At 36.4% G+C, this 18,194-nt stretch overlaps 1 protein-coding gene across 13 annotated transcripts in view; it reads right to left on the reverse strand.

Annotated features, from left to right (window-relative positions):
- The window catches only part of ERC1 (ELKS/RAB6-interacting/CAST family member 1), a 523,992-nt gene that overhangs the window by 473,048 nt on the left and 32,750 nt on the right, over positions 1-18,194 (reverse strand). For all 13 annotated transcript variants that reach the window (XM_078450206.2, XM_078450210.2, XM_078450204.2 and 10 more), the window contains exon 2: positions 9,680-10,504. In XM_078450206.2, the coding sequence (XP_078306332.1) occupies positions 9,680-10,348 (669 nt within the window). In that variant the 5' untranslated portion in view covers positions 10,349-10,504. The remainder of the gene's footprint in view (positions 1-9,679; positions 10,505-18,194) is intronic.

The raw sequence follows: 18,194 nt of genomic DNA on the forward strand, positions 1-18,194 counted from the left end.
AATTTTAAAAAAGGCAAAAAAAATAACAGATGAACACTTCCATAGCTTGGCAGGAAAAGGAAAACATTATCAATAGATCTCAAAGCAGGACTTTTTATTCAATTACATAAACTCACTCTAAAACTCTGAAGTACTTTTTTGGCCTTCTAGACTAGTGAAGCCTTCTTCTATTTAATTTGTCTGAGCTAAATTTTGACCTATTAGGTTTTACCCAGTCTTTTCCCATTACTCACTATGACTGAAGAAACAGTATAATTTCCTAAACAATGACAAAGAAGTTAAAGTCTTGCTGATGTCGGCAAAAGTCTATGCTGTCAGCAGAGCCCACTTTGGATCCTGTCCCGGGTGCTCTCTGCCCCACGCGCTCTCTGCCCCGCGCACATGCGCATGCACTCTCTCTTTCTGTCTCTCTCAAAATAAATAAATAAACTTAAAAAAAAAAAAAAGACTATAACATCTTATTACAACATTGAACAGACAAGAGAACAGGAACATTAAGCTAAAGAATAAACAAGTAAAGAACCTTAGCGGCAACCTCTTCTCAGAGTCAGAAGATCCCTAAGGCCTTTGGAGTGTTTGTCCCTTCTGCCTGTAATATTTTACCCCAGTCACATCACTCAGGTCTCTCTTTGCTCAAGTAACATATTCAAAGAGGCATAAAGCACTTTTGCTGCATATTGAAATACAATGGTTAAGTCAATGAACATCATTTTAATGTAAAAGACTGAAATGACAAACTATGATTATTTAAACTCATCCATGGCTAAATTTTTCTCAAAAATTAATGAACCAAACATGTCACTTCAAAAACAGTAACTGACAACATATCTTGCCAATAATAAAATCTGAATTTTCAAGCAAAAATTAGAATTTTGAAAAGCTTCTATTTCCTGTCTGGTGAGCTTCACAGCTTACCAAATCTTTTCGGATGAGATAAGAATATTAATGAATGTAAATTTTTTTAATTTGTCTAATGAAATATTGCAACATTTGGAAGATCTGCACAACACAATGAACCAGTATCTTCCAAATGACCAATACATAATGTTTCAAGTGTTGGAGAAAGTATATGTATTCATGTGCATCCTCTACATATGAAAATCTGCTTAAAGTACAAGACAGACCAATTTATTTTAATGTAACAAAATATGGAAAACTCATTGATAAGATTTCAAATTCCACAGTGCAACTACCACTTGCTGATGAAAATGTTCTATAACTGGATTATGGTTATGGTTGCAACCTCAGTAAATTTACTTTAAAAAAGTCACTGAACTATACACTTAAATGAGTTTTATGGCATATAAAACATACCTCAAATGAAGTATCAAGAAAAAAAAAAACTACTACTATTCGTTGAATTTTGGTGTGGTTTCAAAATATATCCACAATTATCTAAAAAGGCTTTTAAAATCCTCCTTTTTCCAACCGCATTATTTATGTGAGACCTGATTTTCTTCAAATACTTTAACCAAACAAAAACTACAATAGATCACTGAAAGCAGCAGCAGTTATGAAAATCAGCTATCTTCTATGAAGCCAGACATCAGACTTACAAAACTATTTTTCATTAAAAATGTTACTTTTGCTAACATTTAATGGGTTTACTTTTAAATATATTAATAATAAGTTGTTTTAAATTTCTATTTTACTCTCTAATATAGCAAATATTGATAAAGCCCACAGACACAAAAGTTGATTGGGGCTCAATAACTTTTACAAGTATACAACATCCTAAGGCCAAAACATTTGAGAACTGCTGCTAAAAGGGATCATACAAGTGTCTTAGGGGTCATCCAAGACCAGAATAATTATCCAAAGGGTGATTTCAAATGAAATAGGTCTCTGCATATCATAAACTCTAGAAGTATATAACCCACCAGCTGCTGTTAAAGGATGGTACAGCGTGCATATCAAAGTTGAACTACTTCTCACCTTAGCTCACAAGGCCTCCACAGATGACTGTAAAAGCTAGACAGGTGTCACTTCAACCCAGTATTTTCCATTAATTGTCAAAATGTAACAATTTACCATGAGCCTAGTAAGGAGGAAAGAGTGCCAGAACAAAGAGAAAGAAGTAGTTTCAATTAGCATTACTGCGAGTAATATGAAAAAATTATGACAGATCTGTTAAAAACTTCCCAACTCCAAGAAAAAAAAATTGGTATTTTTAGAGATGCATATGGCAACACAGAAAAAGAACAATACAGTTCAAAAAAGCATTTTTAATCTTGTCCATAAGATGAGATTAAGGACAACAATAGGACATATAACAATACAAAGTTAATCATCTTCTCACTGAAAGCACATTTTCTGCAATATTTCCCTTTTTGACAAATGTACTCTAAATTCATTATGCAAAGCTCATGATCTTCAATGAGCTTGTTAACTAAAATAAGACAAAGGACATCTATTACTGAAGTTTGTTTATGACAGGAATATCAACCATTATCACCATTTTTTAACGAACAGTGATTTTTAGGAATTGACTCACTCAAGTTGTCTGCCTTCAAAGAAAAATACCACAATGAAGAAGATCAAAACACAAAAATAGCTCAGTGAGAAAATACATATAAAACATAAACCATTTAATAGCTTCTCTCCTCCTCTCCACTCCTTACTCCCACAAGCAGAGTTTGTGATACTGAACTAACTAGATCAGTAAATTTTCCAACATTAACAAGCATACACATAATAACATCTATGTGTATGGACCTAATGTCAAAGTCATTAGTCTCTTATTTCCAAACACACTTTCCAGTTCCACTTTCTAATTTCTATCCACTTTTCATCAATGGCAAAAAAACATTTCCCCCATTTCAATACCACGGTCCATCACAGTCTTCTCTTGCCATAATAGTCGATATCCAAATATTCATTTGAAAATACCTCATGATTATGCACCTTCTTCTCCATTCCTATTACCCACATTAATCCAGACCTTTTGCAACAAAGTCAATTTCTTTCCCTGCCTTTCTTGATTCAATCCATTCTGCTGACAACAATAAAAACTGCACCTAAATAGTACTTTTTGTTATGTCATTCATTTCCTTGTTCAAGAAATCCCTGGGGCAACTTCCTATTACTTTCTTCAAATTCCTCTTCAAATAAATCCCAGATTAAGAAAGAAAAATATTACACACTTTAAAGGATGAACTGAATTGTATCTCAATAAAGCTATCAAAAAGAAGAGAGAGAAAAAGTAAGGGAGGGAAGGATTAAAGGGGGTGGGAAGATGGGGAGTGCAACTCCCTAAATGGTTCTTCACAAAGTACCACTTTACTCTACACCACTTCAGACATTCTGAAGAGCTGATAGACTAAGCACACCCACACAGTTGCCAAAGACATTCTGGCTTCCCTGTAACCAATTCTAGTGATGGTCAAGCCTTACTTTCTGAAACTGACTCTTCCAACAAACGGATATAGCTTAGTTAGAAAATACAGTATATTCTTCAATGGAGCCAGAAATCTATAACCTTCTTATTTGCACTCATTTTTCTAGCATTGCCTTCCCCCCCCAAAAAGTAATGAAAAAGAAAAAACACTCCCTTCTACATGGCTGCGTATCAAATACACAGCATAAAAATAAAATGTCGTTAAGTCTTCCCTTCTTTAGTTCTCTCAACCACCTCTTGTAAGCATGGTTTCTAGGCCCCTCCAATACCCTTCTGGGCAAACAGGGCACCCATAACATGATGTCAAGTTCTAGGAGCGGTATGATTTTAAAAAGTAAAAGGGGGGAGGGGACGCAGCCTGGGTGGCTCAGTTAAGCATCTGACTCTTGATTTCGGCTCAGGTCATGATCTCGGCTCAGGTCATGATCTCAGGTTTGTGAGACTGAGCCCCGTGTCAGACTCTGCGCTAACAGCCCATAGCCTGTTTGAGATTCTCTCCCTCTCTCTCTCTTCCCCTTCCCCACTCATGCACACTCTCTCTCTCAAAATAAACAAACTTTAAAAAAATAAAATAAAAAGTAAAACTCTGTCCTCCCTTATTCAACATAACTAAAAAAAACAAGTTCATTTTCCGGTTTCTTTGACATAAGAAAATCAAAAGTGGATTTCCCAACTCATATTTAAGCTACTATCTGCAAAGTTACTATAAATTAACAAATCCCTAAAAACTATTCTGTCACTGAGATGAAATCACTAGACTGCACTGTGAAATGCAAGAAGAGAATGTGGAGGGAAGAAGCAGCTGCAATCCTCTGGCAAATTCCTCCTCACAAATAAGCCTTATCAGATATTTGCACAACATTTTTTATTAGATTCACTGAATCATTTTTCATAACACTTCACTACATTCAAAGTAGAGCAAATTTACCAATTCTGCAAGAAGCCAATTTCTTATCCCCACCTCATACTTCGGATATGACAAAATCCAATGGAAAGGTAGCTTAAACTTGTAGAAGCCAAACATGAACAAATTTTCCTTCTCAAAATAATTAACTCCCCCAAAGGAACGTATCTATTTTACATCTGACTTAATTTTCTCAGGGCATGCTACATAGTTCCTTTAACACATCTCACTTTTGAAACACCAAAAAAGATTACATCCAGAAAATAGATTCGGACATACCAATTTATCCACAATAAATCATTTTGCTTTATCATTCATAATTCATCTCTATGTTAAAACAGAATTATCAAAAGAAAAGTTAAACAGTTTATCTCTCATAATTCTGCTTTATCATTCATAATTCATCTCTATGTTAAAACAGAATTATCAAAAAGAAAAGTTAAATAAATAGTCCAAGACACAGATTCCAGATTTTAAGATCAGACTTTAAATGAGAGTAAAACAGGGGCGTCTGGCTGGCTCAGTCAGTAAAGTGAGGGACTCAATCTCAGGGTCATGAGTCAAGCCCCACACTGGGCATGGCGCCTACTTAAAAAATAAATTAATAAGTGACAGTGAAATAATTAGGAACCTCATGAAAAAGCTTATTTAAATTCAAATAGCTTTCAGAGAGCCTGGGTGCCTCAGTTGGTTAAGCATCCTACTTCAGCTCAGGTCATGATCTCACAGTTCGTGGGTTCAAGCCCCGCGTCGTGCTCTGTGCTGACAGCTCAGAGCTGGAGCCTGCTTCAGATTCTGCGTCTCCCTCTCTCTCTCTGCCCCTCCCCTGCTCACACTCTGTCTCTCAAAAATAAATTTAAAAAAAAACAAAAACATTAAATTCAAATAGCTTTCACCATGTGACAAATCAAGGTACAACCTAAAACTAAAAATGTTAATAGCCACCAGCAGCCTAACAATGAGAACAAATGACCAAAGATTTATATAGGGTTAGTTTATCTTTTTGTATTTCTGAACTTGAAAATTTTCTTGATCCTTAAATAAATAAAATCAAAATTCAAAAATCAAAGTCCTGAATAAAATCAGAGTCCAAAAACAAAAAAAATACACAAAAACATTAAAGTCACTTGCCACACTAGAGTATTAGATAGAATTTACTCTCACCACACAAAATCCCAATGAAAGTGCTTTAAAATAATTATTTTCAAAACTAAGCTTCCAAGTGAAATCAACATAAGAGAAATATTACAAGGCATAATATCAAAAAAAGAAGTATGACAATATCTTGTTAAAGGTTGGTTAGATAAAATAAAACATAAATCATCCAAAGCCTTAGCTCTGCAATTCAACCAAGCTCATAGCTGGACTTTTATTCTTCACCAAACATACACTAAGAAACTTCCTCATTCTCAATTTAAAGAAAAAAAAAAGAAAGGTCTTTCCTATTAAAACATGTATTGTCCCAGGGCACCTGGGTGGCTCAGGAGGTTAAACGGCCAACTCTTGATTTCAGCTCAGGTCATGACCTCACGATTTGTGGATTCGAGCCCCATGTCGGGATCTGCACTGACAGCATGGAGCCTGCTAGAGATTCTCTTTCTCTTTTTCTCTCTCTCTCTCTCTCTCTCTCTCTCTCTCTCTCTGCCCTTTCCCCACTTGTATGCTGGCTTGCTCTCTCAAAATAAATAAACTTAAAAAAATGTTTTTAAATAAAAAAATTAAAAACCATGCATTGTTTCGTATCTCTAGCCACCAACATTTGAAAGTTCAGCAACAAAAGGAGTATGAGATATAAAAACACCTGGGTATTTATTTTAGAAACAATTTTCTAAAAGGACTCCATAATAATGAACCATACACATTAAGCAATTTTTAGCAAATGTGTTTTTACATTTGACAGGATTCTAGAACAAACTTCTGTGGCCCAATCAGATCAAACATTTAGAATGCATCTAAATCCCCACTCTCAAACTGGAATGAGGAAATTTGTTTAATTACTGTAAATCCTATTAAACCAATCTTCTTTGTAAAGTGGAAAATGTCCGACCTCTCAGGGCTCTGGAGGGTATAATGAATGCAGAGTTTAATTAGGGCCCACTGTTGGCTCACTATAATCTATTAATTAGCATTCCCAGTTCTCTGTATCTCACTGCAATGTCTCACTTTACTTTAAAATTGCACCCTTTGCTTTTTGGACCAAAGTTATACAATTTTAGGATTGTGTGGTAATTACAGAGGGTACAGGAAGAATATATTCCTGCCAGCACTGGTGCTTAATTAGGGCAAGGGGCGGAATCTAGATAAGGCTGTGTTCACCCTCCTTCAGTGCATATGGTTTTTTTGGCATCATAGCCTGTGGACTGTTTCACTTCCACTGGACTGAAGTGCTGAGTCCCCACTACACTCTTTGCAGAAGACTCAAATACTCTGCCTTTCAATGTAGCTTGGTAATTAGAAAGGATATTGCTTTTTACCCACACAGCTTTCAAAGTATAGGCATAATTAGCTGCCTCAATTATTTGAAAATAAAGACATATACCATTAATTTTTTTCCTGTTAAAATGGACATTTCCAAATTGTTTGATAATAAAAACCATCTTGGTGAAAGGCATATTTTCAGCATCATCAAGAAAGGTACACAGAGGCTAGCTAATTCAACAATAAATCCAGTTATCTCCATTCAACTTCTACCAAAATCCACTTTAAATTATATATACACTTCCATTTATACACATTACATTTATTCACACAAACACACTATCAATATATTGAAAGGTAGAAACTATAAAGGGAACTGTTCATTCATTCACTATTTATAACAATAAGTTATAGCTGAGCCACTTCTCAGGTAAATGTAAGTAAACTGATTTTTATTAACATTTGAGATTAAATAATACTCAAGTATCATGCACTATGACTCCTGTCTAAATACAAAGTACCTCATATTTGAGCATTGATATACTATTGTACTCCAATTTATCAATCTGATTTTTATAAATTAAAAAAACCTAGTACCTACCCTCAAAATACAGACCCAGTTTTTAAGACCTGTGCTATATTGATACCTTACCACAAGACCAAATAAAGCAAACTTATTTTTTCTCTCTTGATATTTATAATTCAACACCAAACTGTAAAAACTTTCAGAATGTTATCTATTATTTCTTATTTAGGAATGATAAACTTTTGGTGTTGTACTTCACTTTCTGAGAACATAAATGTGAACTGAAGAAAATGTGTTTCCCCATTCTATTGTCATAGATCACCTAAATATTTTATCTTGTACATTAATGATTCTCAAGGTGAGGAGATTATCAATCACCTGGATGGCTTTTTTTTTTTTTAAATAAACATATCTAATACCTAAGATTTTAAATATTTTTTTTTGTACACACATTCCTTCTACTAAGGGTCACTGTCACAGTTAATAATCATTATGTATAGGAGTCTGTCACTACCCTGAAGTGTAGTAGGCAGAAAAAAAGGTTGAAAAGCATCAGGCCAACGGTCCCTTGTTTCTTTTCCCTTCTGTCACAATTGAGCTCAAAGATGACAGGAGAATCATCATGAATTCCCTATGTCTAGACTAGTTAAAGAATTAGAAGTACTCCATTCTAAAGATCCCAAACTTGGGGCACCTGGGGGTGGCTGAGCCCCAGGCCAGGCTTGCTGCTAACAGCACAGAACCTGCTTCAGATTCTCTGTCCCCCTCTCTCTCTCTGCTCCTCCTCTTCTCGCATGCCTTCTCTCTAAAATAAATACACATTTAAAAGAAATAAAAAATAAAATATAGGTTGCTGGATTCTGTCTCCAAAGCTATTTATGAAGCAAGACCAGGATATCTATATTTTAAATAAATAAATATATCAGAACCAACATTAGGAACCCTGTCCTTACTTTTAAGATCTAACACGGGGGTCTCTTTTAGTTCTTTTCTTTCTTTTCACGTTGTTAAAGTCTTGAAGACTCAAACTCAAGAAAATTCCTAGGAAATACTTTTTAAAGGACATTTCCTCTTTTTTAAAAAGGTTGGGTTGCTAAGAGATTTAAGTATAATAATAACACATTCAGATTGTGTGTGATGACAAATTAATCACTGGTTAAAAAGTAAAAGCAAAGTAATTGAAGTTATAATATATCTCACAAAGAAGAAAATTCTCATACTTTCTAATTATTTTGAAAGCTCATTCAAATGAATTAAAGGTTTAGTTTTTAATTCATATTGTACTATCAAATAAATTTGAAACATTTTAACTGTGATGTTAGCTTAACTAGTACACGCACAATATATAGGCATTAAAATAATGATTCAGATACACATCATAGAGCTTTAATATACAGCAGAAATGTTGGCTAAAAAAGGTCAAAATGTTAACACCTATAATATTCTACTTGTATAAATTGTATATGTGTATATGCACAGAAATAGTTCATTAGGGAGAAACAGCAAAATGTTAATGATGGAAAAACAAAGTTATAAGAGAATTTGGGATAAATTTTGATTTCATACCTGTGTTTTCCAGTACTATTTTTATGATCAGAGAAAAGCAATTTTTATTACTGAGAAAGTAAGTTTGGGGCTTTAAAATACATAACAATACAACTAGCAACCTTCTTCAAAAACCAAGATTTGGGGCACCTGGGTGGTTCAGTCAGTTAAGCATACAACTTCAGCTCAGGTCATGATCTCATGGTTCGAAAGTTCGAGCCCCGCATAGGACCCTGTGCTGACAGCTCAGAGCCTGGTGCCTGCTTCAGATTCTGTGTCTCCCTCTCTCTGCTCACGCTCTGTCTCTCTCTCATAAATAAATAAGTAAACATTAAAAATAATAATAATAACCAAAACAGCAGATATAAATGCCTGAACTGAGTATTAGTAATAGAATGGTAAAATAATCAACAGAAATCTTAAATCAGATTCACATCATCAAAGACAGATCATTTCTAATTCCTTCTTTAATTCTTAGTATCATTCAGGAACACTAAAGAAATCCAAGTTAAGTTTATCACTTCATAATTTTTAACTAACCCCAAAATAAAGTATAAAATCAACAATGAGGTGGCTACTGTAAAACTCTCCTTTAAGGGGCACCTGGATGGATCAGTTGGTTGAGCATCTGACTATTAATTTTGGCTCAGGTCATGATCTCACAGTTCACGGTCTGAGACCTGTGTGGAGCTCTGCACTGGTATCTGCATTGATAGCACAGAACCTGCTTGGGATTCTCTCTCTCCCCCTCTCTCTCTCTTTGCCCCTCCCCCCCACACATGTGCATCTTTCTTAAAATAAACTTAAAAAAAAAAAAGAAAGAGAATAGCTTATTTCATTTATATACATGAATCTGATCAATAAAGGTAAACATATATATAAAACTAACCTGGTTTTCCTCCTGCACAACTCTATACTGTTCCTTCCAAATAGTGATTTTGGAAGCTTCATCTTTTCTCAGGGCTCGTTCTTTCTTCAGCTCTGGGCTCCAGAAAGTCTTGATGCTATTCATTGAAGAACTTAATTTGCTCTCCTTTACTTCTACATCCTTCCGCAAGAGATCATTTTCTCTCAGTACTTCCTTCAGCTGTGTCTGCAGATCCATGATTGTATTATCTCTTGCCTGACGAAGAGAGTGAGGAACAGTAGATGCCATACTCACAGGAGGGAGGTGATGTTCTCCAAATGCTATGGTGTCACTAGCAACCCCACTGCTAGCTATATTGGGGCTACTGCCCATAGCAGTCATCCTGACACCATACGGCAGACGTCCCCCAGAACGGCCAAGCGTCATGGTGCTTTTAGGTGTTTCTGAACCCACATTTTCATGGTCACTTAGGTACATAGGGCCAGATGTGGCATAGGCAGCATTTAAGGATTGAATATTCTCCATTGAAAGGGTTTTCCCACTGCCACCTCCAACACTGCTTCCAGAACTCCCTCCTGTACTATTGGTTCGACGATGACCCAAGCGAGGGGAACGTGGAAGCCTAGGTGAACGCCCAGGGCTCTGGTTGCTTGGTTCCACCTTCCCAACTGAGCGAGCACTTCCATACATGGTTGCAGGTTGAACACAGGTGCCAAGAAAGATGTACAGCAGAAAGCAAAATATGAAATTCTGTGAGGTTTCTCAGTGGCTATAAGTCTGCTTAAGGCTAATCAGAAATAACAGGTCTTCGGCTGTCCAGTCTTGAAGAAATACCTTACACCATATCTGCAATGAAAAGATCACACATTAAATCCTCCAATAGTAAACATTTCCCTCTCAGAAACTTTTCTTGAGATTTCCCTATCATCTATTTATTCATTCATTCAAAATTTGTTTATAGCGCATTTCACTGTAAACATTTTAACAGTATTTTGCATGTCTCAAAACTGAATACTGAAACCATACCATGCAAATGGAAAAGAAAAAGAAATAAGAGGTATAAAGACTAGCAATGAAAAGATAAAACTCAATGTATGAATATATGATTTTCTAACTGGAAAACCCAAGTCATCAACTGACAAGTTATTAAAATAATAGAACTCTACAAATCAGTCAGACACAAGATCAATATATAAGTATCAGTACTTTCCTGTACATTAATCATAACAATTAGAAAAATGCAATTTTTTTAAACCCACCAACAGTAGCAACAAAACCATAAAACTGGTATAAATCTAATAAAAATATGCAAGCATTTTTGGAAAAAACTGTAAAACTCTACTGAAAGAACACCTGAACAAAAGGAAAGTTATCCATATTCATGGACAAGAAAATAATGTACAAGTTGTCAGTTCTTTCCCAAATACTGCAAATCCCAATGAAAATCTCCCAGAATTCTCCATATATCTCAACAAGCTGACTCTAAAATTCAAATAGAAGAGTAAAGGTGTAAGAATAACATAAACAATTTGCAACAGAAAAACAAAGAAGGAAGATGTTCCCTAAATAGCAAGATAAATTACAGGTCCATGATCCTTTACCTGTAATGCAAAAATCAAAAAAGCTCTAAAAGTAAGTTTTGTTTCTTCTTAACTCACTTAGCAGTAAAACCTAACCTGATCTGGTATGAAGTCGCTACTGTTTATAGGTTATCTCATTTAGTGTGATCATTCATACACTCATTGAGAAAACAATGTATATGATTACAGGATACTGCATAATGCCCACTGGGTACTGGGGGTAGGGGGGAATCTGGACTCCAAACCACATCTGACTGACCCCCAGGATTTCTCATAAAGACTTACAGCCCCCCTCCGTTTTTGTTTTTTTGTTTTTTTTTTTTTAGGCAAGGGGGCAAAGGGGGAGTGGGGAGTGGGGAGAGAGGAAGGGAGCCGGGGAGAGAGAGGGAGAATCTCAAACAGGCTCCATGCTCAGCACAGAGCTCAACGCGGGGCTCAATCCCACAACCCTGGGATCATGACCCAAGCTGAAATCAAGAGTTAGATGCTCAACAATCTGAGCCACCCAGGCACCTCAGGACTTACAGCCTTTTAAAGCCATAGTATTTAAAATTGTACAGTACTAGTCCAGGAATACGTCTAAATTATATATGTAAGTTTAGTATATCCTAAAAGTAACATTTCAAAAGAGTGAGAAAAAGACAAATCATTCAATAAATGGGGTTTGAACTGGTGTTTGGAAAAATAAATTATATCCCTACTTCACATAATGCACAGAAATAAATTCTATGTACATTAAAGATATAAAATTTTAAAACTATCAAAAGTACTAGAAGATCCTTGTGAACTTGAGTTAAGGTAGGGCTTCTTAAGTAAGAAACAAAAAGCAAAAACCATAAAGAAAAACAAATAATAGATTTGATAATGTCAAAATGGCAAAGTATTATACCAAAAAATACTATAAGCAAAATTAAAAGAAAAACCAAAAACTAGGTGAAAAATGTATCTAACATGGGGCACCTGGGTGGTTCAGTTGCTTAAGTGGCCGACTTTGGCTCAGGTCATGATCTTGTAGTTCATGAGTTCGAGCCCTGTGTTGGGCTCTGTGCTGGCAGCTCGGAGCCTGGAGCCTGCTTCAGATTCTGTGTCTGTCTCTCTCTCTCTCTCTGCCCCTCCCCTGCTCATGCTCTTTCTCAAAAATAAACATTAAAAAAGGTTTTAAAAACATTATATATACACACACACCTATCATATGTATAAATATCTATACAAAATATATAAAAAAATTCTTACAAGGGAAATGCCAAATTTGAAAACGTGCCAATGCCAAATGGGACTAGCGGAAAGTAACTTGTATTGTAAGGAGAGGTTAGGGACAAAATGTTGGTGGAGACTTTAGGTTCACTTTATATTCATACTACAATAAAACTTGAATTATTTAAAAGGAAAATATGTTCATATTCTACAAGTATAATTAAAACACGTATCACAGATATCTACTTTATACATTTCTCTCAAAAATAAATCAGGGGTTGGGGTGCCTGGGTGGCTCAGTCGGTTAAGGGTCTGACTTCAGCTCAGGTCTTGATCTCACGGTTCATGGGTTGCAGCCTGGCGTCAGGCTCTGTGCTGATAGCACAGAGCCTGGAGCCTGCTTTGGATTCTGTGTCTCCCTGTCTGCCCCATCCCCACTCACACTCTCTCTCAAAAAATAAATTAAAATTAAAAAAATTTTTTAATAATAATAAATCAGGGGCACCTGAGAGGCTCAGTTGGTTGAGCATCAGACTTGATTTTGGTTCAAGTCATAATCTCATGAGATCAAGCTCCATATCAGACTCTGTGCTCAGCATGGAGCTTGCCTGGGATTCTCTCTCTCTCTCTCTCTCTCTCTCTCTCTCTCTCTCTGTCTCTCTCTCTCTCTCTCTCCCTCACTCTCTCCCTTTACCCCTCTCCCTGACTCACACTCTCTCTCTCAAATAAGAAGTATTCTTCACTGAAAACACTACCCAAGAAACTCACAGTCAAAAATATGATTTTAAAGAATCCATATACTTTAGTCAAACTCCAACAGGTTATTCTTTAGAAATACGAATACACTGGCAGTCTCATCTTAATAAAGATAGCCCTAGGGTAACAACAAGCAGAAGAGAAAATACACAGAGCCCAAATCTTTACGGTTCCATCTCAGAAATAGCAATAGTACACCAAGTTCAGAAATTGCAACATTTCACTAGTAATGTTAGGAAATTCTCTCCAGGACTAACCTTAGCTCAAAAAGCAAAAATTTCTTTTCATGATTTTTTTTTTTTTAAAGTAAGCTCTATGCCCAACATGGGGATGGAACTCACAACCTGAAGATCAAGAGTCACATGCTCTACCAGCTGAGCCAGCTAGGCAGCCCTCCTTTCTCATAATTTATCTGGACTGTGAGGTAGGTGACAAATAATTACCTATATATTACTGTTTGAATGAATTCTATTTCAAGATCAAAGAGGGATGCAAATCTTTTTCTTTTTTTAAGTAATCTGAATATTGCTTAAGAGACATTTATTACCCACAATCCCTTCAATAATAATAACAAAAGCTAACATTTAGTATTTACTGCATGTCAGGCATTATGCTAAAAACTTATATTTAGCTTAATTTAATATTTAACATTAAGATCTAATTTAATATTTAAAAGCCTCCCTTGGGGCACCTGGGTGACTCAGTCAGTTAAGTGTCTAACTTCCAACTTCGGCTCAGATCACAACCTCACAGTTCATGGGTTCAAGCCCCAAGTCAGGCTCCATGCTGACAGCTCAAAGCCTGAAGCCTGCTTTGGATTTGTGTCTCCCTCTCTCTCTCTGCCCCTCCCCCACTTGCACTCTGTGTCTCTCTCTCAAAAAATAAACACTTTAAAAAAATTTATAAAAGGCTCCCATAACACAGGTACTGTCATTATCTCCATTTTAGAGATGAAGAAAGTGAGTTTTTTAGCTGTTAAGTGACATCTAAAGTGGTAGGGTGAAGATTTGAATCAGGGCACCTAATTCCAGAGCCCTGGAAGCTCTTACCTACTGTACTTAACCACAATCATCTGCTGATGAGAACATCTCAACTGTCCATAGAATATTAAAGGCTTCCACAGTTTTATGGCAGTGTGTCCTGCTAATCTAGTACTCTTTGGGGCAATTTTAGGTTTTCCAGGTATAAAGCTTAAATAATCACATTTACCTTTCTATTAAGGAAAAAGTCTTTTTTAAAAGATGTTGGGCAAAAGAACAAAGTAAAACTAACAACATAAGGAGGAATAATTCAGTCTCAGGAATCATGCCATCAGAACATCAAAATGCCACATTCCAGAAAAAAATTCCCAACTGTGCTTTTGTTCAGAATTCTGTTTTCATGTAATCATATAACTAAATCATACTGAATAGGCTAAGATCCAATAACAAAAATTCCCATCAAGTTTTCAATATTAGAAGGTGCACTCTAATGTCCAAGTCACTTTCAGATCCAAAACGGTATTTGCATGTGGAGTCTTTGTTATTATCAGAACTATATTCATATACACAACAAAGAAAGAAATTTACTAGTTCTGAATTCTTCATACTGGCTTTTTAATCTCATAAGCTTCAGAGAAGATAGTGTTCAAAAAAAAAATTCTTTTTTAATATGCCAGGCATACAACCACAAAATAATAATTCTTGCACTTTAAATAACTGACAAGAATTCTGACCCAAAAAAAGTTATACAGTATGATTCCATGTATGTAAAATTCTAGGACTAATTTCTGATGACAGAAAGCAAATCAGTGTGTGCCTGGGGATGGGGTCGGGGGAGGCATGGATCAAAAAGGAGTAGGAGGAAACTTTTGGGGTGATGCAAATGTTCATTATCTTGACTGGGGTAATGGTCTCACAGGTGTATACATGTCAAAACTCATCAAATTATATATTTTTTTAAGATTTTATTTTTTTAAATAATCTACACCCACCATGGGGCTCAAACTTACAACCCCAAGATCTAGTCACATGCTTTACTGACTGAGCCAGCCAGGTACCCATCAACAAACTATATACTTAAATACATTCAGTTTAGCGTACATTAATTATACCATGAAAGTCTGAAGAAAAAAATTTCACGCTCCAAACTCCCTTGTCCTTGATTAATCCAAAAGAAATACCTTCACTGATTATACAACTGGAATCCTGATTGCTACTGGAGAAAATCATGCAGCTGTACAGTTTGAGTCCATAATGTTGTCCCCAGGGTCCTTTACTTAGCTTCCTATCCATATTTTCTTAGTTCCCTATCTAGTATCTGTTGTGGTTGTTTCAAGTCTCCCTCTGCTTATCAGACAGAACACATGAGTCTCCTGGTTCAGAGACAAAAACAATTTATTACTCACAGCTCAGCAAACAGTATAAGCATCATGTCTACATTGGCTCACTGTTACCCCGAAGTCCCACAGGTAGCAAGAGGAACTCAAAGAGATGCTACACATGCAATGGCTTTGCGTTGCAGCTGAAGACACTGAGTTTAGGGAGTCCACCACTCATAACAAGCAGTAAGCCTTCTCTGTCCTAGTGGAAAACATTACCTCATTCCTCAATTTGGCTTGCTACAAACACAATCCTGAGAAATGGCCCAGGTTAAGAGCACTCAGGGCCTTGTATACTTAGCATACCCAGCAAGGCATACAGGAAAGAAAAGACTCATGAATGACTCACTCTCCTGACAAGTACTGTGATAGTTTTAAGGTATCTCCATAAATTCTTTGATACTACTCCCTTCAAGGGGGAAAGCAAAATTGCTCTCTCTCTGAATATGAAGTAGACTTAATAATTTGCTTCTGATGATGTTATCACTTTCAAGGCTAACTCATAAAGGACAATGGTGCTTCTGTCTTGGGTAACTCTCTTGGATCACTCACTTTGTGAGGAGCTAGCTGTCATGTTGTATGGATATTCAAGCTACCCTACACAGAGAGCCACATAGTAAGAAACTGAAGCCCCCTGCCAACAGTCATGTGAGATAGATTTGAAAAAGATCTTCTAACCCCAATCAAGCCTTCAGATGACTGCAACCTCGTGAAATACCTTGAGCTGGAACCCTGAGCCAGCTATGTTCTACATAACAATTGTGAGATGTTTGGTTTTTTAATCTAGTAAATTTTAACTTTTAACACAACAAAAGATAACTAATACAGAATTGTTTCCTGAAACCTTCGTTTCAGGTAGCCATATGCATACACATGTGCATGCTCCATCACAACTGAAAATGTGTTGCTTTTTGTAGGTTCTAAACAATTCTCAACATCATTGCCAGAATCTTTTTTTTTTTAAGTTCATTTATTTATTTTGAGAGAGAGAGAGAGAGGGAAGGAAGGGGTCAGGGGGTATGGGCGGGGGGGGGGGGGGCAGAGAGAGAGAATCTGAAGCAGGCCTCACACTGTCAGAGTGGAGTCTGATGTGGAGCTAGAATTCACAAACCACGACATCATGACCTGAGCCGGAATCAAGAGTTGGACACTTAACTGACTGAGCCACCCAGGTGCCTCCAGAATGATCTTTTTTTTTTTTCATTTCATTTTATTTTGTTTTTACATTAAAAATTTTTTTTTCATTTACAACATCCAAATGATTTATATTTTTTTTAATTTATATCCAAGTTAGTTAGCATATAGTACAATAATGATTTTAGGAGTAGAATCCAATGATTGATTCTTCCCCCACATACAACATCAAGTGCTCATCCCAACAAGTGTCTTCCACAATGCCCCTTGCCCATTTAGTCCATTCCTCCACCCACAACCCCTCCAGCAACCCTCTGTTTGTTCTCTATATTTGAATCTCTTATGTTTTGTCCCCCTCCCTATTTTTATATGATTTTTCTTCCCTTCTGTTCATTTGTTTTGTATCTTTCCACGAGTCAAGTCATGTAATACTCATCCTTCTCTTAATTTCGCTTAGCATAATACACTCTAGTTCCATCCACGTTGTTGCAAATGGCAAGATTTCATTCTTTTTGATTGCTGAATAATAGTCCATTGTATACATATATACCACATCTTCTTTATCCATTCATCTGTCAATGGACATTTGGGCTCTTTTCATACTTTGGCTATTGTCGATAGTGCTGCCATAAACATTGGGGTGCATATGCCCCTTTGAAACAGCACACCTGTATCCTTTGGATAAATACCTAGTAGTGCAATTGCTGGGTCATAGGGTAGTTCTATTTTTAATTTTTTGAGGAACCTCCATACTGTTTTCCAGAGTAGCTGCACCAGTTTGAATTCCCACCAGCAATGCAAAAGAGTTCTTTCTCTGCATCCTTGCCAGCATCTGTCATTGCCTGAGTTAATTTTAGCCATTCTGACTGATGTGAGGTGGTATCTCATTGTGGTTTTGATTTGTAGTTCTCTGATGATCAGTGATGTTGAGCATTTTTTCACGTGTTTGCTAGCCTTCTAGGTGTCTTCTTTAGAAAAGTGTCTATTCATATCTTTTGCCCATTTCTTCACTGGATTGTTTTTTGGGTATTGAGTTTGATAAGTTCTCCACAGATTTTGGATACTAGCCTTTTATCTGCTATGTCATTTGCAAATACCTGCTCCCATTCCATCAGTTGCCTTTTAGTTTTGCGGATTGTTTCCTTTGCTGAAGCTTTTTATCTTGATGAGGTCCCAATAGTTCAGTTTGCTTTTGTTTCCCTTACCTCTGGAGATGTGTTTAGTAAGAAGTTGCTGTGGGCGAGGCCAAAGAGGTTTTTGTCTGCTTTCTCCTCTAGGATTTTGATGGCTTCCTGTCTTACGTTTAGATCTTTCAACCATTTTGAGTTTATTTTTGTGTATGGCTTAAGTAAGTGGTCTAGGTTCATCCTTCTGCATGTCGCTGTCCAGTTTTCCCAACACCATTTGCTGATGAGACGGTCTTTATTCCACTGGATATTCTTTCCTGCTTTGCCAAAGATTAGTTGGCCATACGTTTGCAGGTCTGTTTCTGGGTTCTCTATTCTGTTCCACT

This window comes from Panthera onca, chromosome B4, assembly GCF_046562875.1.
Source record: "Panthera onca isolate mPanOnc1 chromosome B4, mPanOnc1 haplotype 2, whole genome shotgun sequence".
Classification (NCBI taxonomy): domain Eukaryota; kingdom Metazoa; phylum Chordata; class Mammalia; order Carnivora; family Felidae; genus Panthera; species Panthera onca.